This window comes from Rattus norvegicus, chromosome 12 (genome assembly GCF_036323735.1).
Source record: "Rattus norvegicus strain BN/NHsdMcwi chromosome 12, GRCr8, whole genome shotgun sequence".
Taxonomy (NCBI): Eukaryota; Metazoa; Chordata; class Mammalia; order Rodentia; family Muridae; genus Rattus; species Rattus norvegicus.
The window spans coordinates 49,057,833-49,082,836 of record NC_086030.1 but is presented as its reverse complement, the minus strand read 5'-3'; the positions used below and the strand labels follow the sequence as shown (position 1 = coordinate 49,082,836).

Genomic DNA, 25,004 nt, shown 5'->3' with positions numbered 1-25,004 from the left:
TGTGTATGTGTGTGTGTGAGTGTGTCTGTCTTGTGTGTGTACATGTGTCTGTGCATCTGTGTGCGTTTGGGTGTGTCTGTGAGTATGCATGTGTCTGTGTGTGTCTATGTGTATGTACACACATGTGTGTCTGTGTGTGTGCACATGTGTCTGTGTATCTGTCTATATGTATATGTCTGTGTGTCTGAGAGTGTGTGTCTGTTGTATGCATGTGTGTGTAAGCATGTGTCTGTGAGTGTGTATATCTGTGTGTGTGCCTTCATGTCTGTGTATGTGTGTGCATGTGTGGACATGTATCTGTGTGTGTACATGTATGTCTGTGTGTGCCTGTGGGTGTGTCTGTGGGTGTGTCTGTGGGTATGTGTCTGTGTATGTCTGTGTGTCTATGTGTACATGTATGTTTGTGTGTGTGTATACATACGTGTGAGCATGTCTGTGAGTATCTATATCTGTATGTGTGCCTACATGTCTGTGTGTGAGCATGTATGTGTGTGCATGTGTGTGCATGTGTGTTTGTGGGGGTGTGTAGGTGTGTTTTGGGTGTCTGTGTATGTCTATTTGTGCATGCATGTGTGTGTGTATACACGCATGTGAGCATGTCTGTGAGTGTCTGTCTATATCTGTATATGTGCCTGCATGTCTGTGTGTGTGCATGTATGTGCATGTGCAGGTTTTGGGGTGGGGGTGGGGGGGAAAAGATTAACCTCCATGCTGCTTGGTGGGTTTGTTTGTTTCTGTTTTTTGCTTTCATTTTTGAGACAGGGTTTCTCCCTGGGAACTGAAGCTCACCAACTATGTGAGGCTGGGCTGCCTGCAAGCCCCAGGCACTCGCTCTCCACTCCCCATGCCCAGTACATGGCTCCTCCTTCTTGCACAAAAAGCACCTTACTGAACTATCACCCCAGCCCCAAATGGTTCTGGATGAGGTCAGGTGACCATTACGAATGCTGTCCTTACCAGAAAGAAGACAGAACAGCTATGAACCATGAAAGCCTAGCACTCAGGTGCACATTCTCCCTCAAGTCCCACCCCCTCCCTCCATCCCGTAAACACCACCTCTGTTGTGCGCAGAGCTGACCCAGGTAGGTGTCCAGTGAGTACATGAAAGGAGCTCAGAAAGATCAAGGGACTCACACAAGGTCACACAGCAGATAGAGTGCAGAGTAGAATCAGTAATTAGACCAGTGACCCACGCTGAGGACAGAACCTTCCTCTGTTGTCCGTCTTCCAGCAGCCTGACCTATGCCCGAGGCTCAGTGCCCAACCTCAGCAGGGATGTCTCCCAGCTCAAGGATCCTATTGAAAAAAACTTCTTGCATCTTTCTATGGTTCTGCTGTGCAGCAGAGGATGCCCTGGAGGTGTATTACCACCAGCCACCAGCCATGGCGACTCGGGACCCCCCTCCCTCCCAGGGCTCCTCTCTCCCTCCCCACCCCATCATAACCCGATATCTGTGAAGGTAGAGAGAACACCAAGCCTGAGCTGATCACCAGAACAGAGAGTGCCAGGCCTCCTCGGGCGTGACGCTCACAGTGACAGCAATACTCAGGGACTGGCTGGTGCTGTTTGCTTTCCTGTGTTTGTGTTTTCAAAGTCACCTTCTACTTGGACGCCATAGCTGGCTGTTTTACTGTGGGGCCATGACTCTGAGACTAGTTCAAGTATAGCCAGTAGGGGACCTCAATCTCCACAAATCACAAATGTTGTGTGTGTATGTGTGGGTGTGTGTGTGTGTGTGTGTGTGATATGTGTGTGTGTGGTGTGTGTGGTGTGTGTGTGTATGTGTGTGGTGTGTGTGTGTGTGGTATGTGTGTGTGTGTGGTGTGGTATGTGTGTGTGTAGGGTGTGTGTGGTATGTGTATATGTGTGGTGTGTGTGTGTGGTGTGTGGGGTGTGTGTGTGGTATGTGTATGTGTGGTGCGGTATGTGTGGTGTGTGTGTGTGTGTGGTGTGGTATGTGTGTGTGTGTATGTGTGGTGTGGTATGTGTGTGTGTAGGGTGTGTGTGGTATGTGTGTATGTGTGGTGTGTGTGTGTGGTATGTGTGTGGTGTGTGTGTGGTATGTGTGTGGTATGTGTGTGTGTGTGGTGTGGTATGTGTGTGTGTGTTGTGTGTGCTGTGTGTGTGTGTGTGTGTGGTGGTATGTGTGTATGTGTGTGTGGGGTGTGTGTGTGTGTGTGTGTGTGTGTGTGTGTGTGTGTGTCAGAGCCAGGGAGCTCAGGAATCTCCTCAGCCTTCTCTGCTGATTGGATACTAGGAGGTAGCTCTTGGTGAAACTGAAGGAGTTTCCTTCCTTAATGTAGATGTTCAGGTTCGCTGGGAAACACGAGGCTGGGGTCTGAACTTCAAATCTCAAGGGCACAGAAATCCTGCTTCCGTGTCAAGAGGCCCCCAACCCAGCTTCGAGTCCCTGAAGATCAGCCAGGAACTTGCTGAGGGCCAGCCAGGCAACAGGCCTCTTAGGTGCAAGAACACACCAGCAGGACAAGCCGGCAGATGGGGTGCAGGGGCCCACAGTATGAACCTCCCACTTCACTAGCAAAGGCAGTTGTCCATGGTGGCTGCCAGTGGGCATCTTCCGTGAGCTGAGCATATGGAGACCAACTCGGCAGGGATGAGGGGATGCTGGTGTGAAGCCCTGAGTTGGGGGGGCGGGGTCCCAGCACCCATGGAAAAGCCAGTATGATGGAGTGTGTCTATTACTCTAGCAGTGCTGGGAAGTAAGACAGCTGGATCCCTGGGGCTCGGTGGCCAGGCCAGCCAGGTTCAGTGAGAGATAGCAATGGGGAGTGGTGAGAGACAGTGTTAGGGGTGGGGGGGGAGGACACCCGATGTCAACCTCTGACCTCCACATGATAATTCTCCGGTCAGCAAGGCCATGTGCACACACATACGTATACCACCCAACGTGCACACGAAATATATAAGCAAACAACGAATTAATAATAATACTAAACTACCTAAAGCCAGAGCCGGCCACTGACACCAATGAGGGTGACCCAGATTTATTGGAGGGAGTTAGTGAGAGGAACAAGAACTGAGCAGGGCCAGCTGAGTCAGCACCAGAGCTGGTGCAGACCGACAGGCTGGGGGAGGGGAAGGGAAGGAAGGGGCTGGCCCACACTCGGCAGAGCAAGAGCTGCTGAGACCCCCACCTCAACCCCGTGTCACAGAAGGAACTGAGGCCGGACTGAGCGATTGCAACATCCCCATCCAAGGTCACGCAAAGAAGCCATGTCAATCCCCTGCAGATGCCCCAGGCCCCCAACTCACCTCTGACTCCACCATCCACCCTGCCCTGTGGCTTCCTACACCCTCTCCTCTCTCTGCCCTTCCAGATAGATCTCCATGGCACGAGCGCCCAGTCCTTCCGAAGCTGCTTCCGCAGCCAGGGGAGGAGGTAGACAGTTCATCTTACATGGGCCACCTCTTGTCGGTCCAGAGGTTAGAACCTGGATGCTAGCCAGGCCTTGGCAGGGGCAGGAAGCATCCCCAGTGATGGCGATCAGGCCCAGACTCATGAAGGAGCCTAGTGTGCAGGCCAGGAAGGGACAAAGCCCCAGTCTGCGCTGCTCCCACACTAGGAGCTGATGACAATGCTACAACCTTAGAAAGCTGCTACCCGACCCACTCCAAATGCCAGTTGTAGTTTGCAGAATTCTAGGAGTCAGTCCACTCAAAGTAAGGAAAAGTATGCAGCCCTGTAAAATGACAGCCGGTATTGGGTGCTCAGCTGTTAGGAGCACTGGCTGCTCTTCGGGGGACCAGGGTTCGATTCCCAGAACCCATGTGATGGCTCGCAACTTCTATAACTCCACTCCAGGGATTCCAACACCCTCACACAGACATACATGCAGGCAAAATACCAACACAGAGAAAATAAAAATAGTAACTCATTTAAAAAAGAAGAACGGAGGTACTAACAAACAGGATTCTTGGGAATTTGCTTTTCAGAAGAGAAACTGAGGCACGAGGAAGGGATGTGATGTGCCCGGGCCACACAGCTGAGAGTTTCCAGAGAATAAAGTCCCGTCCTACTGTGCGTGCAGACCGTTCTCAGTTAACGCATGCTACCAGCATGGAGTCTTTAGAACATAGGGCACGGTGTTCCCTCCTGTCTCACAGCCCCATGTCCCACAGAGGAGACTGAAGTTGGAACAAGCTCACCCAGATGAGGGACGGCGGCATTCTAAGGCAGTAGCACATAGACACAACTGCACAGAAAACAGAAGACCAGCAGCACACTGGTGCGCTAGACAGCAGCCTCATGGCACCTTCCGGCTGAGGGACACACAACCACGCAATGAAAAGAGCCCTGTGCACACAGTAGGTACTTTACTGCACATAGTAGGTGCTTTACCACACGCACTAGGAGCTTCGCCCATCACCACCAGCCTTAACAGAGCCGTGGCGGTACCCGAGTCCGCCACAAGTCCTAACGTGTGCATACCTGTGACCCCAGGCTGTGTAGCTCTGATTCGGGTGGGGTCACCCTAAGAAGAGCCACCTCCCTGGGGTGACTCAGGCCTCAGGCTGAGAACTGGGCGGGACACCCAGCAGCCATGCGGATGCCTGGCCTGAACCCCACCGAAGCTGGGAAAGATGGCTCACACCTGCTGGCTGGGTCAGCCAGCATTCTGGGCATTCCGAAAATTCTTCCGGCTTTGGGCCTCCTCCCTCCCTTCCACTCGCCCACCCACTTTTGAGAGAACTGAAGAAAAGCAGGACAGATGGGCTGGGGAGGAGAGTGGAGCCCACAGGCATCAGCACTCACTCGGAAGTTAAATCTGAGAGTATCCAGGCCGTCTCACCTCTCAGAGCGACGGTGTCGCCTATCGCTGGCACATTCTAACCAAGTCCTAAGGGCACAGAGGGAACAGTCTGTCCTCAAGACTCAATGGGAGACAGGACCAAGGCTGGACCCTAGACACTGCCTTGGAAATGGCTCTCTGTCTCCATGGTGGCAGGGGCCTAGCCTGCGGACTGGGTACACAGCAGGCGCTCAATAAGTAACCGACATGAAACCGGACCACTCTCCCTGGAGAAGGAAGAACGCTGGCTGGACGGGGGTCCTCCCAGGACAGATGAGTTCTGGTGCCTGAGCTGCAGCAGACGAACGCCTCTCCTCAAGCTCCGTGCCTCAGTCAGCTCCCCATGAAAAGGTTAATGGTACCGACTGTCTGAGTCACTCTGAGGGTGACAGAACACAACATCTCCCAAGCTAGAGACTTGGCACATAGCACACATCCTGGGCAAACTGTGGCTCCTCCAGGCCCTGCCTTTTAAAGGGCTGGCTTAGATCCTTCCTGGAGGGGTAGCAGGAGACTCACTTGGCTCACAACCTGCTTGCACCAGAGAGAGGAGAGAGCTCGCCACAGCATAGCACGGGGAGGCCCACGCTGGGGACTTTCTAATACACTTTAATCCTCACTGGCCCTAGCCTCAGCCATTCCCTGACACGCTAACAACCAGCTGAGCCAAGCCTGAAGTGAAAGATGAACTTGGGCGGGGTCCAAGCCAAAGGTCCCTGGGAGTTCCCTCCCCAGCCCGTCCAGTGCCCTAAACAGTGTCAGAGGGCAAAGCACACCAGGCCTGACCTTCATGTCCCAACAGGCCAGGCTGTGTGGATCACAGGGTGACCCTGGGTACCCAGAGCCACTGGTCTCTCTTTCCACTGGGAGGTCCTTCACACTCACTCCTTGGATGGGCAGTTCAAACCCCGGGAAGGCCTGTAGCTACAGGAGGAAGAAAGCAAACCAACCAATGAAGCCCAAAGGAGCGGGTAGTATGAAGCCACAGCCCTGACTCGGGGGAAGTACTCCAGCTTCTCCAGGGGGAGAACCACAAAAGATGAGCCCGTCCCTCCGCTTGCCACCCCTGACAGGGTCTCAAGGAGTTTGGCCGCCCTCTCTCCTGTGCAACAAAAGCAACACGGGCTGCTGTGAGTCCTGCATCAAATTCACCATGTAGCCCAGGCTAGCCTCAGACTCACAGGCAAATGCCTTTCATGTGCTGGGATGACAGGCGTGAGTCACACACCCACCCCCAGGCCGATCTGTGTTAATGATTAATGACTTTAGGCGGCTGCCGTCCCCGTTTCTGCCGATCGTGCAAACAAGGGAGATTTTTTTTTTTAAGTTATAGCTTGATATCGGTTGTGCACATTAAAGAAACAGGCTCCAAGCCAAGCACAGCGCTTACTGTGTAAAAAGGGCCTTATATCATTATTACCAAGTCACAAGGTCCTAGAGAACCACAAGGGAATCTATGGCTATCTGTCTTTAAATTTTTTTTTTATTATTAGATTGATTGATTGACTGATGATTGATTGGTTGATTGTGGGTGGCGTGTGCATGCTGTAGCATGCATGTGGAGGTCAGAGGACAACATAGGAGTTGGTTCTCTTTCCTGCTTGTGAGTTACACGGAGGAACCTGGCATTAAGAGCCCTAGCAGGCTGAGCCACCTCTCCAGAGCCTATTCTTTGTTCTGCAAATGAGCTGAGGCTCAGAGAAGCTGAAGCACTTACCTGAAGACACACAGCACTGAGCAGAGCCAAGCATCCAGTTCTGCCCAGCCTGCTTGACAGCCAGGAGGCAGCAGGGGAGGCCAAAGGGTATGGGAGCTGGGGTCAGGATGCAAGAACCCACGGCCCCCTTCCTGGCCACCATGGAGGACTATCAAGCCACAGACACGGGCAGGGAGAATGCCTGCCACACGTCCCTGTTACTTTGCCACAGACCCTGTCCATCTTTGCCAAAAGCTAGGTGTTGGCAGTGGAGGCTCACCTCCACCTCTCCCAGACTTCTGGAAGCAAAGAGGCTAAAACAGAGACTATGACACACGAGGCTAAGGGCAATCCTCCCTGATCCTTCAGACTCACTCACAGATAAGGAAGCACCCAGAGAGGTCAAGCCAGCTGCCTGGGGTCACACAGCACAGCCATACTAGACTCATGCTTCCAGCTCAGCCCCACTCAGGCGCTCACCCAGACTCTCAGCACACCAGCAATCATTCCTGGCCAATCACCAGAAGCCTGCATGTGCCGCCTGGATGGACAACACAGTGACTTCTCATTGCAATGTCAGATCAGGACTGAGCAGTTGGTCGTGGAGCTCTATCCCTTCTCAGACGTCCTCTATTGGGTAGAGAAAAATCTCACAACCCACAGACAGGCAGTCGGCCAGCTGCAGCAGAGACAGAAGCCTGGGCCACTTCTGTCCTTCACTTTTGTCCTCACGGTGCTGGTGGCTCCCTGGAAGGCAAGCAACCTCTCTGGGCCTCCCAGACTAAGAGTACCACAGCCAGCAATAACCATCCTGCTTGGTCTGGTGCCACAGGCCTGTAATTCTAGACGCCTGGGAGGCTAAGACACCAGAGAACAGCCTGAGCAAGTAGAAAGAGGGGAGGAGATGTGGTGGGGTCTACCATGTGGGAAGCCCTATGGTCCGTCTCCAGCACTGCCAGACAAAACAAACACAAGGCAAGGTCTTTTGAGGGTCTCCCAGTTAGCACAATGGCACTTGCAGAGTTCCTGAGCCAGCATCTCACAAGTGTGGAAACAGACGTCCAGAGAGGTTCAGCAGTCAGCCCAAAGCCACACAGCCAGCAAGTGGCAGAGCTGGGATTTGAACCTGGACTCACTCTCTGACTGACACACACACACACACACACACACACACACACACACACTCTCTCTCTCTCTCTCTCTCTCTCCAAGTTCCCTACTGTACTCCCATCCTATGCTAACTCCCTCAGCCCCTGGGAGACCCTCACAGCCATCGCTGCTGACCACCTGCTTCCTACCAAGCACGTCAAGGTCCTTTCTGGTAACAAACACAGGACCCAAGTCCCTCAGCGAACAGACTGGGAGGTAGGCAAGTCACTCAAAGTCATGGTCCCAAACTTGGGAGGCTGAGACAGGAGGGTTAGGAGTTCAGGACCAGCCTTGCCCACTTAGAGAAACTATCTCTGAAGGCAAATAAAGAAAACAGGTCGTGAGGCTCACAGGAGGTGGAGCAGGGAGCTGAGCTGGGCCCACAAGCTCACCACGGCACAGCCAGGGCCAGAGAGCCAGCAGTACTGTCTTCCAGATAAGAAAACCGAGGCCGTTTCTGCTTCGTAATTCATGTTCCTCACCTCCCCTAGCTCTGAGTCCACTGCTCCCACACAGATCATAGGCTGATTCCTACCCTCTCCTCAGTCCCTGCGCTCCAGAGACAAAAGCATGACCTCAGTGGGATGTGCAGTTGTCTTCAAGGACCTACTCAATTTCCGGGGAGGGAGCACACTGGGCTCACTAATCAGGGAGGGAATGCTGTAACTTGTAGGGACTTACAGAGGCAAGGCTATCTCACTTCCTCTTAAGGTTCCCTCTAGGTCCTACACACCCACTGTCCCACCTCCTCACTGCACACCTGCTGTCCCCTCACTGCACACCTGCTGCCCACCCCCTCACTGCACACCTGCTGCCCCACCCCTCACTGCACACCTGCTGCCCCACTCACTGCACACTTGCTGCCCCACCCACTCACTGCATACCTGCTGCCCCACCCCCTCACTGCACACCTGCTGCCCCACCCCCTCACTGCACACCTGCTGCCCCACCCCCTCACTGTACATCTGCTGTCCCACCCCCTCACTGCACACCTGCTGCCCCCTCACTGCACACCTACTGTCCCACCCCCTCACTGCACACATGCTGCCCCACTCACTGAACACCTACTGTCCCACCCCCTCACTGCACACCTGCTGCCCCCTCACTGCACACCTGCTGCCCCCTCACTGCACACCTACTGTCCCACCCCCTCACTGCACACATGCTGCCCCACTCACTGAACACCTACTGTCCCACCCCCTCACTGCACACCTGCTGCCCCCTCACTGCACACCTGCTGCCCCCTCACTACACACCTACTGCCCCACTCACTGCACACCTGCTGTCCCACCCACTCACTGAACACCTAATCTCCCACCCACTCACTGCACACCTGCTGCCCCCTCACTGCATACCTGCTGCTCCACTCACTGCACACCTGCTGCCCCACCCCCTCACTGCACACCTGCTGCCCCACCCCTACACACACTGCTGTCCCATCCCCTCACTGCATACCTGCCGTCCCACACACTCACTGCACACATGCTGCCCCACCCACTTACTGAACACCTGCTGTCCCACCCACCTGAAGAGCACACCCCACTGCCATCACCCAGGAGATCTGTCAGAGAGCAGACCAGTCAAGCCACTCACTGACCAGAGTGTAAATCATGCCTATGTTTAAAAGTCGCTCATTTGGGAGATGTTTGTTACACGGCAGTCAGAGAGAAAGCAAACCAATACGGGAGCCATGCGCTTCAGAGACACTAGTGTGTCCATTGCCAGATGTCTTCCAAGACACAAGCCCTGGCAGGTTGGCCTCCAACCCACAGGCTGCCAAACTCCACACAACCGACAGGGCCTCTGACCTAACCTGCTGTGGGGCTGCAGGCTACATCCCACTGCCACTGGGAAGACAAAGCCAGCAGCTGCACCTCAGCGAAGCACAGACAGACCCACTCCCACGGTGTGTTCAGGGGACCCAGGGCTCTCTTTATCCCACGCTTCCTGCCACCTCCTGGAGTCTGTTCCTCTCCAATGCAATGGCCGGGCAGGGACACACCAACAGGAGGGACCGCAGAGTTAAAAACCAATAACCACGTCCAACGGGCAGCCGGTTTGGTAATCAACGCACCGCCACGCACCCGTCTCAAAGGGGAAATCGCCAAATGTGTTTTTGATGGGTCTGTGAAGTTCTTGTACAGGGTTGTTTCGAGTTTTTAATCAGTCTTTGCCCCACCCCACAGCCCCCTACCCCAGCTGTTCACTGAGTACCTTCTCTGTCAAGTTAGGGCCAACGCACACCTGCCAAGTCCTTCTCAGGCCTCACAGCTGCCCTCGGAGGTAAGTCATTTGCTTCATTTACAAAGGAAACAGGTTCAGAGAGGCTAACACACCTGACCGAAGTCACACAGCAATTAAAGTCAAGATTTAATGCTAGGGCAGAGCAGATCTGAAGGCAGGTGTCATGGCTGCCAGATGTGACCCCGTGTGTGTGTGTGTGTGTGTGTGTGTGTGTGTGTGTGTGTGTGTGTCAGGAGGAGTTAGACTCTGCGCACATGAAGCCTTGGAGGACTGCGAAGTGCAGCTCTCCAAACGGTCAGTCCAGCTGGGCATCTGAGGTCGGACACTTCCACTTCCTGGAGTAGTTTAACAGCGTATCTGACTCAGGTGTAAGCAGTCAGAGATCAGACTTTGAAAACATATTCCTGTTCTCAACGGAGACACGGCTGTAAACATTTCAAAGGTCACCTAACCGGGTGATTACCAAGAAGGGCAGCTTGCTAACTCAGGCCCCAAAGTCAAGTCCTTAATTGCTTCCTGATGGGCGTTGCACCCTCTCTCCCATATAGCTGACTAGGGGGATTCCTGGGGACAGGAGAGCTTCAGGCCCGGGAACCCTCCTGCATAAGAGATTCCATGAAATATCCGTCTTGTATCCAGCCCTCAACTCCAACAGCGATCCCTACCCGGGCCAGCAGTCGAGGTACAAGCAGTGGACGGCCACACCTAGCCACATGGGGACAATGCAGAGTTGGGAGATGCATGGCTGCAGGCAGCCAGTTCTAAGTTCAGAACTCAGCTCCTCCTCTAGGCCAGGCTTCCATTTCATGATTTGCTCATGAGTGCGAGTGGTGGGGTCTCCAATGCCAACACTGACTGTCACAAAGAACAGAGAGGGACAGACAGAGGGACTCAGCCTGGGAGCCTGACATAACGGGGTTCATCAGTACCTCTGGCCTTCCATACACCCTCCTCCACCCTCCCATGGTGCCTGGCTGGCCTCTCTCCCGCCTCCTCTGGGAAGCCCCTTTTGGTTTACCTCTGGTGCTTCTTGGCAATTTTGCTTCACTGTCTCCAAACATCCATCAAGTTCCAAGAGAAGCAGCAGGCCTTAATCCACACTCCCGCAATCTGAAACTGTTATGTGCAGGAACCTATGCCTCCAGGCAGGGATCTGGTCCCCTCAGTCCCAAGGCTTCCAATGTAGAAGAGGGGGGTGTAAAGGTCTTTTATTCGCTCAACACGCCCTACACTCTGGGCAGGACCAAGTTAGGCCTTGCCTCTGCCCTACCTCCTACTCAGCCCTCAAGACTCAGCCCAAGAGTCACCTTTGACCACACACACACACACACACACACACACACACACACACACACACACACACACACACACACACGAGCTAGGCTGGGCAAGGCACTGGTTCTCTGGGCTATCCTGACAAGCATCCCCCTGGTTCATGCCCTGAGCTCACACAATCAGAACCATCCCCAATAAACAGACACACACACCCGCCCCACCCACCCCTCCCCCACGATGGAGGGCAGAACCCTTCAGACCATTTTCCAGCTAAAGAACCTGAGACTCAAAAAGTACCCCGGGCTGATGAGACGATTCCGTGGGTAAAGGGAACTTGCCAACAGGCCCGAGGACTTGGGTTCAGTTCCTGGCACCCTTCTCTGCCCCAGAACCATGATCCTTGACTCGCCCTTCCCCCCACCCCAAGCCATGGGCCCCTCCTCTGCTGTCCCACTCTCTGACCAGAAAGACCCAGGGTTCACCCCTCCGGGGTGTGACTTCCAGCCTAGCGCTTGACACTGAACCATTTTGTCCAGTGAATGATTGATGAACGGATATACGCGTTCGGAGTTAGCTCATCCTGTGGGTTAGGAGAATCCTGGTGATGCTTGAGGGGTCAGATGCCCAAGGGATGGACAACTGCACTCCCTTGCCCTCGGGTGAGCAGAAGTACTAACAGCCATCAGAGGTCCCTGGGGGAGGGCTGTGTAGCTCAGAGTCTGGGGTGAGGGTTGCATCCCCAACATCACCAGTCAACAAAGACTTGGAGCAGGCTAACGGTGGCTAGAAAGTCATCTCTAAGAAGCAGATTCTGAACCGCTCTGGGCCGGTCCACACTGACTCCACGTACCCCTGCACACTGCTACAGGACAGGCTAAAACACGAATCCAGACTCTGCTCTTCTCGGGCCTAAGTGCGCTCCTGCCAAGCCCTCAAGCACCCCGAACCCACCAAGACGCGGGGTGTCTGCGGAGCCCAGCCCTGGCCACACGCCTGCCCTGCGGGGTGGCAAGGAGAAAGTTGGCCGCTTGAAGCCTCCACCAAAAGTCTCGGTTACAGATTAACCAGCCCCAGCGCTTCTCTGTGCGCGGCCTGGAGCCGCAACTCGCCCCAGTAGAAGAAAGTCCAAGTTACACATCTTTGTCACCGCGGACCGGGCGGCGCGCGCGCCACCCCGGAGGGCGCGACCCCGGGGCAGGGCGCAGGCTCCAGCGCCAGCCGCAGGCCCTCAGGGGACAGCTCTCTGCAACAGGCGCCGTCCCTCCGAAAGCAAAAGGCCACCGCTTCCTGGCCTGAGGAAGGTCAGCCCTGGCCTGCACGGCGTGATCCTGAGGCACGCGCGAGCCGCGGACGCGCGTGGGGGAGCGGGGCCAGCCCTAGGCTCCCTCCGCCAGCATTCCCCGGCAGCAGATGCAACGGGATTCCCCCCCCCCAAATCTGCAGCGGGACCCCACACGCTGCTCCTCCCCGCTCCCCGCTTCGCCCTCCGCCAACTTTGCCAACTTTCCACGCGGCCCCGCGGGCAGGAGTGGGCGTCCCCGTGCGTCTCCGCGCGCCCCCGCGCCCGCCCGCGCGCCCCCGCGCCCTCCGCGCACCTACCGCAGTGGCCCGCCGCGACGCACCTGCCCGCCCGCACCTGCCGCGGCGCGCGCAGCCTCGCTGCCGGAGGCGGGGCTCGAGCGGGAAGCGCCCCGTCGCCGTGGCAACTGCGCCCAGTGGCGCCTGCGCAGAGCAGCGAGGGGCGGGGCGCGGGCGCGGGAGCCGCGAGACTGCGCGAGGCGCGCCCGCTGCTGGACGGACGCGGCATTGCGCCATGGTCCCAATCAAGGCACCTACTGTGTGCCTCGCGGTGGGGTGACTGAGCACTGCCCACCTGCGGCCCTGCGACTGCGCATTCCTGATCAACTGCCTTGTTCGGTTCATTAATCATATCGACCACGATTTCTTTTTTTTCTTTCTTTTTATTTTCCTTCCTCTTAAAAAAACAAAACGATTTCTTTTATTGTTACTTTTGTGTGTATGTGCACGTAAGTGCCGGTGCTGGTAGAGGCCAGAAGAGGGTGACAGATCCCCGGGAACTGAAGTAGGAGGAGGTTGGATGCCATGTTGGAAATAAACTCCAGGGAGGAGGGGATAGGGGCTTTGCAGAGGGGAAACTGGGAAGGGCAAATAACACTTGAAATGTAAATAAATAAAATAACCAATAATAAAATAAAATAAACTCTAGTTTTACAAAAGTGGTCTATTCCACCACTAACCAGCTCTCTCTCCCTCTCTCCCTTTCTCCCTCCCCCCTCCTAGAGTCTCTCCCTGTTCAGGTTTGAGCTCCTGGATTCAATCCATTCTCTCTCCTCCCCACCCCACTCTCCCCAGGAGCTGGGACGACATCATTGGAACCCTATCCTGCCAGCCTGTGCATCTTTACTAAGTACCTTTTGTATGCTGGGCTCTGGGGACTCGGCAGCCAGCGGATCCATGTTCTCATGGGGTTTCGCCAGCAATAGGGAGAAACATCGCATGGGTAAATTGAATCATATTTATGACACATGCTCCCCGGGGAAATGGGACATGATTTACTCTTTTATTGTAAAACCAGCCCAACCTCAAGAAAAGAGACAAGAGACCCAAGCAACAGTGTGGCTTCCAGAAAGCTGTCTGCCATTCTCCTGCCTCCTCTCTGCCTCAGATTGGTGGTGGTGGTGGTGGCGTGTGTGTGTGTGTGTGTGTGTGTGTGTGTGTGTGTGTGTGTGTGTGTGTGTTCGCGCGCGTGCACGTGCGTGCGTGCGTGTGTGTACAGCTCATACAATCCTTTGAATTTTGACCCTTTTAAAGTAAGCGCTGATGATGCCTTCCATAATATCCTGGTTCCACCTGAGGCTCCTCTGGTACACAGTGACAGAGCTCAGCAGTGGTATGGGTCATCTGGATGCCACGGACACAGTTATCAAATGGACTATCCCACACAATGTCAAATATGACTCTGCCATTCCGGGGGGGAGGGGTGTCTTTGAGGTAGTTCAAATGGTTGGTCTGCAAGATGAAGTTTTCTCAAAATCCACCTAAAACCAGGGCTTTGATGCAGAGTTTGTATGTTATTATTTAAAAAAAAAAGTTTGGTGTGCTGAATGTGATGGTGCACACCTTTAATCCCAGCACTGGGAGGCAGAGGCAGGCAAATCTCTCAGTTCTGTCTGTGCCAGTCTGGTCTACGAAGCTAGTTCCAAGACAACCAGGACTACACAGAGAAACTCTGTCTGGAAAAACCAAAACCTACAGGAACATATTAAATAAAATTGAATTTAAAAACAGTTTGTGTCCTCTCCTCTCTAGAGATACCTCAGAAAAAGTACTTGGGCATCCACCTGATTCACAGTGCCTACCTCAGGGCTGGGACATAGTAGGCACTCAATGAATAGATGTGCATGAATGGCCAGTCTGTGATACCCCACTAAGTGCCGCGTCTCTTCCAGAAGCTTTGAGAAACTTCCTGTATCTCTTATGCAAATCGCTTCTTGAAAAACGTGTGTCCGAATGCTTGGAGTAGCCAGATGTTTGTTATTCTGGGCTCCCCAGACAAGGGAGTGTCTCCCCTACCCCGCACCTGCACCCTCTATACACACACACACACACACACACACACACACACACACACACACTGCCAGTATGTCTCTGAATATAAGTTCCGAAGGGAACAAAACAGTAACCTTCCCAACAACCCCCACAGACCCCAGACCTAGATGTGTCCCCTGTGACTACCCCATCCCCATTCCCCCACTCTAAGCAAACCGAGGGAAAGCCTAAGCAAACCAAACTACAACTCCCAGAGGCACCTGGGTCCTGGGGCGAGACTTCCTGGGAGACAGGTTGGACTCCTCCACATTCTCTTGTGCTCGCCAAGTGAGAGGCTGCCAGCCACACAAGCCCAGGGATTACACCCTGAGCAGGGAGTGTCAGGTTCCACATTCTACCCGGAGCCAGAACCGCGAGGGCTTGCCTGTTCTGGTACACAGAGGACAACACACTCCAGGGACTGTTCCAGAATGTTTTATCTGCCACCGTCAGCCTCCTCCAGGAAGTTCGTGGGGATAATTCTGTCCAATTGCAAATACATTTGGAGATTCCACAGTGGCACTGCCCATCCTCAGTGCAAGGGACCCTGAGCACCCCGGTGGTCATCGGGGCTGTTCACAGTGTGGTTCATTTGTCCTGTGTGGTGACGCTGTCTTACCTGCCCTACTGACTGGGTAGCCTCAGAACCCACAGCCACCTGGTTGGGCCCTGTTTCAGCCATCCTTGGGTTTTGCTTTGTTTCCTTGCCAGGGTCTCAATACAAGTAGTCTGAAACTTGCAGCAATCCTCCTGCCTCAGCCTCCCAAGTGCTAGGATTACAGTCCTGTGCCACGATGCCCCGTTTATGGATGCAAAAGATCAGACCCAGCACTTCCTGCTGACTAAGCAAGCATTCTAACAACTGAGCAACACCCTAGGCCTCTCTGTCTCTTTGGGGTTTTTTTTGTTTGTTTGTTTGTTTGGTTGGTTTTTTTGTTTGTTTGTTTTGGTTTTTTTGTTGTTGTTTTGTTTGTTTCTTTTTTTTCTTTTCCTTTCTTTTTTGACCATAAGAGCCAATCTATTCTTTGAAATGTTTTCTCTTGACTCTAAACCTTTGCTGTACTGCATTACTTTACCAGGAGGACTTTGCCCTCAGCTGGTCTAGCCTCGGCTTAATGACCATCCTTACCTGCAGTCAGTTCCCCCAGAAGCCTTCTGGATTACCGGGTGGAGATGGGTTCCGTACTTCAGATACTGGAACAGATCTGACCCTCAAAATGGAACCTCACTTAGAGTCAGCATGGTCGCGGGACACAATTCGGGGCTCTTGGTCACCAAGGACGGACCCTGTTGTAGTTTGAATGTGAAACATCCCCCCATAGGCTCAGACCTTACAATTCCACTTCTCCATCGGGTGACATTGTCTGGGAAGGTCCATTGAAGTTTAGGAGATTGGTTCTCAACCGGTGGGTCGCGACCCCTGCGGAGATCACTCAGGAGTGTATGGCCTACTTGCATTATGATTCACAACAGCGGCAAAGTTACAACTATGAAGTGGCAATGAATTGATTTTATGGTTGGGGTGTCACCATAGCAGGAGGAAGGAACTGTGTTAAAGGGTCGCGGCGTTATGAAGGGCGAGAATCGCCGCTCTAGGAGGGGGAGGGGAGGAAATGAGTCACTGGGGGAAAGGAATGCCCCGGGGTTTCATGGCCTGGCTCCACTTCCTGTCCACCCTTTGCTTGCCCAGCCAGCCTCCGAGTCCGACCACCATGCTTTCCCCACCGTGATGGGTGGCGTCCCTCCGGAACCTGAAGAAGCCTTTCTCCATTAAGTTGCTTTTGCCTTGCTATTTATTACAGATCCTCCCCCTCATAATCATCCTTGGACCCCGCCTTCCGTTTCCCTGGCAACATAACTGTCGATTTCTAAGAACAGGCAGAGTGAGTGCCCCGGGAGCCCCTCCTCAAGATTTAATTTCCCTGAGGCCCAGGGGAAGATGCTCGCTGGTAGACAACTTGGTGGTTTTTCTTCTTCTTCTTCTTCTTCTTCTTCTTCTTCTTCTTCTTCTTCTTCTTCTTCTTCTTCTTCTTCTTCTTCTTCTTCTTCTTCTTCTTCCTCTTCTTCTTCTTCTTCTTCTTCTTCTTCTTCTTCTTCTTCTTCTTCTTCTTCTTCTTCTCTTCTTCTTCTTTAATTGAAATCTATTCTTAGGGTTTTTGGAGGAGACATGATGTAAATTACGCTTCTGAGACAGCAGGGACACCACTATCCTCTCGCGACGTCTCACTTGCTCTGCCAATCACCTGAGTAGGAAAACAGAACCCGAAGAGATGGCGCGGGAGTTGGGGTTGGGGTGGAGGTGTTGGGGGGAGCGTGTGGCCCACTGGATATCGGTTACCAGCCCTGGGTTCGATCCCCATCTGGTATGCTGCGGCGCTGCAGTGGTAGGATGGAGGCGGTGGGCTATCCTCGGCGTCAAAGTGAATTCAAGGCAAGCCTGGGTTAAGTGAGAATGAAATGAAGCGAAGATGGGAAAAATAACTCTGCCTTTGATGAAATGCACGCTCATATAACCCAAACCGCACCCATGCATGCTGCGGTTCAGACCCTCACTGATGAGTCTGTCCGCTGTCTGGGCTCCTACTTGGAAGCCTGCTCCAGGTAAATGGATGCTCCAGACATCCCCCTGCTTTCCTAACCCGTAACTGACCAGCCCGGACGCTTCCATCCCCCTCCCTACAGGCCGCTACTCCCTCCAGCCCACCGGACCTGCTTTCTCTCAAAGCCCTATAGTTTCCTTCTAAGTTCACTGGGAGACAAAGAACCCACAAAGGGGACCCCGAGTTCCCCAGTTGGGATGACACTAGTGAAATCGGCCGTGCACCAAGCCAGGGGATTCAGCCTCGAGGGCCACAACTCTTTAAGGGGCGACGTCTCTTCGGACCTCACCCGCAGAGCGCAGAGAAGTCGGCAAACCGCTCAAGTCGAGCAGCAGAAATCTCGGTCTGGCAAACAGAGCCCCGGGCAAACTTGGGCGTGCTCAAGCGTCTTTGGGGAGGTTACTCCAGTCCAACCCGAGCGAGAGAAGACAGACTTGGAGAAAGTGTAGGAAAGGGAACAATTACAGGAAATGCCCTGTAAGGCTGGCTAAGCCTCAGCTAGAAGCCGCGGGAAAGCAGCCCTCACCGGGAAGGTGGAACGAGCGCGCCCTCTGCTGGTGCCTCCTGCAGCACTGGATTCCTATGGAGCCAGGAAGACTCGAGAGGACGCTCTGATACCCAGCTTGGGCACCAGTATTTAGAAATGGCTCGGGTACCCCTACAGGTGCCTTCTCCTACCCAGGAAACCGTCCCCTTCCCCCACCCTATTGAGGCTGGAGTTTCCCTCTTGGTCCAGCCCATCCGTCAGCTCAGAGTGAATAGCTATTGATTTCAGGAAGGAAACCGCACACGGGTGAGTACACACCCTTCTCAGACCAGCTCCTCACGTGACCCTCCTCCGTTCACCAACCTGAATGTGACCTTTAAAGGGGAAGAGGCCTTTTAAGAGCTCACAGATTTACATTCAAGGCCAGAGCTAGAACTGGGGAGGTCACATTGGAGAGGTAACCTTGAAGAGGCAGAAGGGATATCTGAAGTGAGGAGAAAGGGCGGGGGGGGGGGTAGTGAGAGGAGCCCAGCTGGCCTCAGGCACTACTTAAGAACCCTAGCAAGTTTCTACGGGCTGGGGCTGCAACAGGAGCCCTGGAAGAACACACCCGTTGTGTGCTCCTGTCTCTGTGTGCTTTGAAGCTGATTGTGGAACACAGTCACAGTTTAAAATCCTATTTTCAAAGGAACCCATCCCTCCAAACGTTAAGCACCCTTGCTGTAGGCCAGGCTCTCTGTAATTGGGGAAACAGAGGGTTTGAGCCATTGTGTCATTTGTCCCTGGTGACAGAGCCAGCAGGCCTGGTTGAGATAGATACTAGTGAAAGAGACCATGTTTTGAAGGACCCCAGCCTCAGGTCTGGCCTAGGCAACCTGCTGGCCCTTCCTCGGTGCCTTAACCCATACAGCTCTGCCAGGCACATGACTCAGCTGCCACAGCCTCCTGCTCAGCCACTGCTCCCTCTGATTCAGCTATTATCACCTAGGTCTGCACTCCAGGCCAAAAGCCTAGGGATACCCCCGACACACAAACACAAACACACACACACACACACACACACACACACACTCCCTCAGCAAATCTGGTCGGGCTGATTTCCACTTGCTTAGCTGCTGCACACCTTGGCCACCATCTACGCTGAGGCTACACAACCCCTGGAAGTCCTTCGATCTGTATTCCACCCATCCACATGGCCTCTCTGTTTCTGTCGATGTGCCCTACCCATGCTGGCCTCAGGGCCTTTGAACCTGGTCCACACTCAGTCTGTAGTGTTCCTCCCACACCTTCCACACAGCTCCCATCTCCACCTTTAGGTCAGACTTGGCTTTCTCACGAGGCTTTGTAAGACTTCCACACCGATTATCTCTCTATTTCTATCATCATTTCCTGTGACACTGTCTCACATTTGCTTTATGAATTGACTTAGTTCCTCAACACCTCTCTTCCCCAGGCAGGGGTGGGATCTGCAGAAGAGAGGCTACGGTTGCCCAGATCCCTGTTCAGTTCCTAGCACCTAGGACGGACTTCGTAGCATGTACTGGATACTTAATAAGTATGGGGGTAGGGATGGAAAGAGGTTGGATAGAAGGAGAGCTACACACGAGTGGGAAGGAGAGAGGGAGGGATAGATAGAGAGATTGCTGATTATAGATAGATAGATAAATAGATAGATAGATGATAAAAGAATGATTGTGTGAAATGGATGCATGGAAGAGTTGTTGGTATGTGAATGGGTTGATTCATGATGGATGGATGGATGGATGGATGAATGGATGGATGGATGAATGGATGGATGGATGAGTGGATGAATGGATGGATAGCTGAATGGATGAATGGATAGTAGATGGATGAATGGATGTATGGATGAGTGGATGAATGGATGAATGGATGGATGGATGAATGAATGGATGGATGGATACATAAAAGGATGCATGGGTGGATGGGTGGATGGTTAGATGGATGGATGGGTGGGTGGGTGGATGGATGGATGGACGGATGGATGGATGGATAGTAGATGGGTGGGTGGGTGGGTGGATGGGTGGATGGGTGGGTGGCTGGATATAAAGGCTATCTTAAGGCTCTATCTTGTTTACATGACCCTAAGTTCCTTGAAGAAACAGATTGTGTCATGTTCCCTACTATGTTCTGTTGAGGTTGAGGGTCACTGTGAGCTCAGGACTCTGCAGTTACAAGTGAGGTCCAAACACATTCAGTCTAGAGACAAGGCCATCCATCCAAGTCCAGAGGAACAAGACAACTTCACATCCTCAGCTGCCACTTCCGTGCCCCTCTGACCTGGGGGTAAGGAGAGGGTGGGAGGGTGCAGACCCTGGCTCTTGTATCATCTTTGTTTTCTGGCTGAAGCTGGTGGGACAGTTGCTGCTGCCCCTAACTGTGGTAAAGTCTACAGGTCACTCGGATGCCCAGCCTCTGACTTCAATCCTCAGCATCTCCAAGAACTTGAGGCTGAGAGGAAGAAGCCGTGACTGTGCCATCTGTGAGTGGGACAGCATCACTCGCTGGCTGCTAGCCCAGGTTCCTTCAGCTTGTAGGTAAAGGTGCTTACTGCCAAGCCAGACGGCCCGACTTTGGACACTGGGACGTGCACGGTGTAAGGAGGGAACCAACATGTGTACTGTGACACCCTGCCCCTCCAGGCATATAATAGTCATCTTAATCACATTGAAAAGTCAGCTCTAGGACTAGAGCTCAGCGGTTAAGAGGATTGACAGCTCTTCAAGAGGTCCTGAGTTCAATTCCCAGCAACCACATGGTGGCTCACAACCATCTGTAATGGGATCTGATGCCCTCTTCTGGTGTGTCTGAAGACAGCTGCAGTGTACTCATATACATAAAATAAAATAATAAATCTTTTTTATAAAAGAAAGAAAAGAAAAGTCATCTCTAGACAGAGGAGAAAGTCTCCATTCTGTTTGTTTCAGGCTCCATGTAGGAGGGCTCCAGTAACTGGAGCCTGGCCGGATGTCCTTTGGGCTTATAAAGCCTCACTTAGCTTTCTGGGCACCTGTTCCATGGCTGTGATTTTCTCAGGTGACCCTGAAGCTCATCTAGTCTTTTCAAAGACTCAGAAACACCGGAGCTGCCCGGGACAGTGGAGGGCGGGGCTGTGTGGCTCCACTCCACCATCTCCTGGCCTGGAATTACACCCCTGAGATCAGCTGACCCTTGGGAGGTGTGGGTTCTGGTGAAAGGGCAAAAGCAAGTCCTCTGTCACCCAAGGGATGATTCCTCACTTGCTGGCTAGCAGCCTCAGAGAGATTTCTAACCCCAGAGCGAAAAGCCCATCCCCAACCCTGGCCACTCCGTGCCGCACTTCATGCTGGGATTTATGTGCTCCTTATAAACATGGAGAAACATGGCCGTCTTACCCAGGATCCCAGGTGAGGGCTGGGATTCCTTGCCACTTTTGAGTTGCTGACAGAGGTTTCAGAACCCCAGAGTCCTACTACAGCAGCCCCGGGCCATTGTTGGGGACCCCTGGAGACAGCTCAATTGGGCTTTGCCACCTCCACCAGCACCAGGACAAGTGGACACGCCTTCCAGCCTGGTGGAAGTGTATCCGTCATTACTTAGGTAAGGCTCGACTTTAAACCCCCTTGCCTTTTGGTTTTTAATTCAAACTTTAGAAAACTGGTCTTGATTGCCTGTCACAATAGGGATATACCTACCCCTCATGCTTCCAGATTCCTGGGTTGATGGTGTCTGGAGGTGAGGCCTTTGGGAGGTCAAGGTGGGGTAGATGTGGTCAGGAGGGTGAGTCCCTCAGATGGTTCGTGTCTTCGTAAGAAGAGAATAGGGCTGGGGAGATGCCCCGTCAGTAAGTGCTTGCTGCACAAACCTGAGGATATGAGTTGCCTCTCCCCCAACCAGAACACACATAAAACACTCTGAAGTGTTGAGTGTAGGCACTGGCCTTTAATCCCAGCACTCAAGGGCAGAGGCAGGACCATCACTGAGTTGAGGCTAGCCTCCTCTGCATATGGAACCCAGGACAGCCAGACCCTATCTCTAAAACTAAAGGACAAAAGCCGAGTGTAGTGCATGCTAATCCCAGCACTGGGGGAGGTGGACATGGGTGGACCCTGAGGCTCAATGGTCAGTGAGCTCAATGAACAAGCACCAGGTCCCAATGAGGGACCCTGCCTCATGAAATGAGGCGGTTGCTCCTGAGGAATCACACGTGATTGACCTCTGGCCCCTGTATGCATGTGCCATCATGTACATGCATGCCCACACATGCATACACACACATGAGCACCATAAAACACTGGGCAAGAAGGGTAGGAAGAGATGGGCATGGACTAGACATCTTGCCAGATGTAGAGCACATACTGCATAGTGAGTGCCCTTGGTCTTCCCAGTCTCCCAACACCAGGAACCAAATGAACTTTGTTTTTTATAAAAGACTCAGTCTGCAACACTGTGTTATAGCAATGCCAAAGTCTAGCAGGACCCAAGGGGTCATGGTGGCTCCATATTGTCAGGAGCCATCTAGGAGAGGCTAAGGCTAGCAGATGACATTAGTCTACCCTATTGGGCAGATTTTCTGCAGCTCAAGGAAGATGCACTCTCTTGTAGTAATGCTGTGTAGACCAATTGGCGATTCTGTAATTCCTAAATGATTCTATAGAATTCCTAAATTTGTACAGGTGATTTTTGAGTCCTCTAGAATATAAAAGCTGCAATTAGGGCTCTATGAACCTTCCTGTGTCTCAGGCTAACAGCAGTAGAATGAAAGCAGGCTTGAAACAAAGTTGCAATCAGGAAAAACATTCCTTCTAGGTGAGCTGTGAAGCCATCATCAGATAACTCAAGGTCATAAACTGGGAATGGACAATTTACCGTAGGTGCAAGGACAAAAGATAAAATATTGATGGGATTTATCTACACAAAACTTCAAACCTAATGAGACACTAGGCAGATGGTTTGTCTCTTGACAAACCCACACTAACTTATGTTGTAAGAATTTTCTTAAACTTTTAATGAACTTTTTTTGTAGTATTTAATGAACTTTTTTTTTTTTTTGGTTTTTTTTTGTTTGTTTGTTTTTTTTTTTTGTTTGTTTTTTTTTGTTGGAGCTGAGGACCGAACCCAGGGCCTTGCGCTTGCTAGGCAAGCACTCTACCACTGAGCTAAATCCCCAACCCCTTTAATGAACTTTTAATGAGCTAGTGACAAGTAATGGATGCTTAATTAGATAATTAGTCCTAATGAAAACTTGTAAACCTTCCCACTGAAACTTCTTATTCGGTTTATGATGAACGTTGGGAGTGTAAAGACACTTGGAAGACCATGTGATCTGTTCTCCTGAGAAAGTGTAAGTACCAAGAACAAGAATAGGAGACTGGCTTTTTTCTTACAAGACTTCTTTCGTTCAGCTTTTTCTTTCTCTGAGCAATAAAAGTTGGAGCTCATTTTTCACCCAGATTGAGTGATTTTATTTTTCTGTGTCAGTGCTTGCTCAATGAATGAAACCTAGTCTTGAAGGCTTTTGCTCAAACTACCAAGTGTGTGTGTGTGTGTGTGTGTGTGTGTGTGTGTGTGTGTGTGTGTGTGTAAGTTTGTATGAACACTTGTGGAGTGGAAAAGACAGGTAGTAGGGCCTGACCAGAATGTGTGTGTGTCTGTGTGTCTGCATATTTGCGAGGTGTAAAAGTGTTATTTTTCCCCTGTGAGCATGACTTTCTTTTCCTGGTTCACAAAGAGTTAAAGCTCCAAGCCTCCTTCAGCCTGGCCAGCCAGAGGTGGGACTACCAGGCAAGAGAGAAAGGAACTCTTAAACAATTCATCCTTTACTTCATTCCCTGCTGCTGCCAGCAAGAATGAATTACCAAATGTATATCCGGCCCTCTGTAGGTACACTTAAGAGCTCAGGGTTTCTCACTGGGCACTCTTGCCAGCCCCAGATAATTAAATTTGTTCCCTTAGTAGAATTGACCCCATAAATCACCTGAAGCTGTCACTGGAACCTACTGCTATCAGCAGGACACTGATTCTAACCCTAACCCTAACCCTAACCCTAACCCTAACCCTAACCCTAACCCTAACCCTAACCCTCCCCCATCTGCAACCTTTCCAGAGAGAGAACTCCTGCTGGATCGGCTATCCCTATCCCCAAATTCTCACCAGAATCCTGCAGGAGACTGACTGTCTATGTGGTTCCCCCATAGTTCCTAGTACAGAATGCCCACTCCCACATGATGGTTTACGACAAGGGATTACAGTAAGAATCAAGCTGGGCACAAGGCAGCCCGGCATGACAGGAGCAGACTGATCCACAGACTCCCCCAAAGAGCTGCCAAAACACCACCAAATCCTAGCCCACGCTGAACAACGGACAAGCCCCACGGAGTGGTTAGCTGATGGGTAGGACGGTGCCATAAGCCCAGCCTGGGAGTATGAGGTTTAAGGGATGCCACTCTTTGGGACAGGGCTGTCCTTTTGGCCAAGGGAGGTGTTATTTTTCTTTTTTTCTTTTTTTTTTTTCCTCTTTTTCGGAGCTGGGGACCGAACCCAGGGCCTTGCGGTTGCTAGGCAAGCGCTCTTCCGCTGAGCCAAATCCCCAACCCCAGGTGTTATTTTTCTTGTTGTGGGCAACTGATAAGAGGAACTTGAAGAAGGAGGGGTTTGTTCTGGCAGACAGTTTGAGAGAACAGTGTTCACGGTGGCCCGGCGGGAGGGGAGGCTCCGTGGGAAGGGCGACCCGGTGGGAGGGACGCTCGGTGGGAGGGGCGACCCGGTAGGAGGGGCGACTCTGTGGGAGGGGCGACCCGGTGGGAGGGGCGGCAGCCTGCTTCATCTGCAGTAGGAAACATAGAGAGAGATGAAGGCTGATGCTTAGCCCATTCTTATTCAGCCAGGACCCCAGCTTTTGTGCCGCCCACTTTCAGGGCCTCTCCCAGGCACTGAGAGAGACTTGGGGTGAGGAAGGCAGGCATGTGTGAATGAGCTAGCTAATGAATGGACCTGGTGTGCCCTAGTGCTGGCTCACCTCCGTGCACCCTCTTCATCTCTCTCCTCGGTTTGACCCCTAGGTCAGCGACATTCCCGATGGAGGTCGGCGTGAGGGCTGCTCTGGGGCTCTCCCTCACCAGCATGACTGGCCTCA

At 52.7% G+C, this 25,004-nt stretch overlaps 2 protein-coding genes and 2 long non-coding RNA genes across 8 annotated transcripts in view; 2 read left to right on the top strand and 2 right to left on the bottom strand.

Moving 5' to 3' along the window:
* Kiaa1671 (KIAA1671 homolog) overlaps positions 1-12,908 on the bottom strand; it is a 142,676-nt gene extending 129,768 nt beyond the window's left edge. Inside the window, exon 1 of one of the 4 annotated variants that reach the window (XM_017598547.3) lies at positions 12,776-12,908. The gene's annotated coding sequence lies outside the window, so the exon portion shown is untranslated. Of the gene's footprint in view, positions 1-10,919; positions 11,362-12,771 lie in introns of those variants that run through there. The other 3 variants (NM_001402472.1, XM_039090200.2, XM_063271226.1) reach the window with 3 other exon arrangements.
* A 3,367-nt stretch (positions 12,909-16,275) lies between these two features.
* LOC134481210 (uncharacterized) lies at positions 16,276-17,808 on the bottom strand. Its single transcript, XR_010056595.1, has 2 exons — positions 17,675-17,808; positions 16,276-17,222 (listed from the first exon to the last, which is right to left on the bottom strand). It is a non-coding gene; the product is annotated as an uncharacterized LOC134481210 (long non-coding RNA).
* Positions 16,677-20,772, top strand: LOC108352470 (uncharacterized). Of its 2 annotated transcripts, none has more exons than XR_005492071.2 (4): positions 16,677-16,734; positions 16,937-19,409; positions 20,029-20,176; positions 20,286-20,772. It is a non-coding gene; the product is annotated as an uncharacterized LOC108352470 (long non-coding RNA). The 2 variants fall into 2 exon arrangements; XR_001840724.3 differs by lacking the exon at positions 16,677-16,734 and having other exon boundaries at positions 18,003-18,178; positions 19,326-19,409.
* A 4,174-nt stretch (positions 20,773-24,946) lies between these two features.
* The window catches only part of Lhfpl7 (LHFPL tetraspan subfamily member 7), a 4,284-nt gene continuing 4,226 nt past the window's right edge, over positions 24,947-25,004 (top strand). Inside the window, exon 1 of the mRNA XM_001054448.7 lies at positions 24,947-25,004. This exon is cut by the window's right edge and continues 143 nt beyond it. Coding sequence (XP_001054448.2) covers positions 24,947-25,004 — 58 coding nt within the window.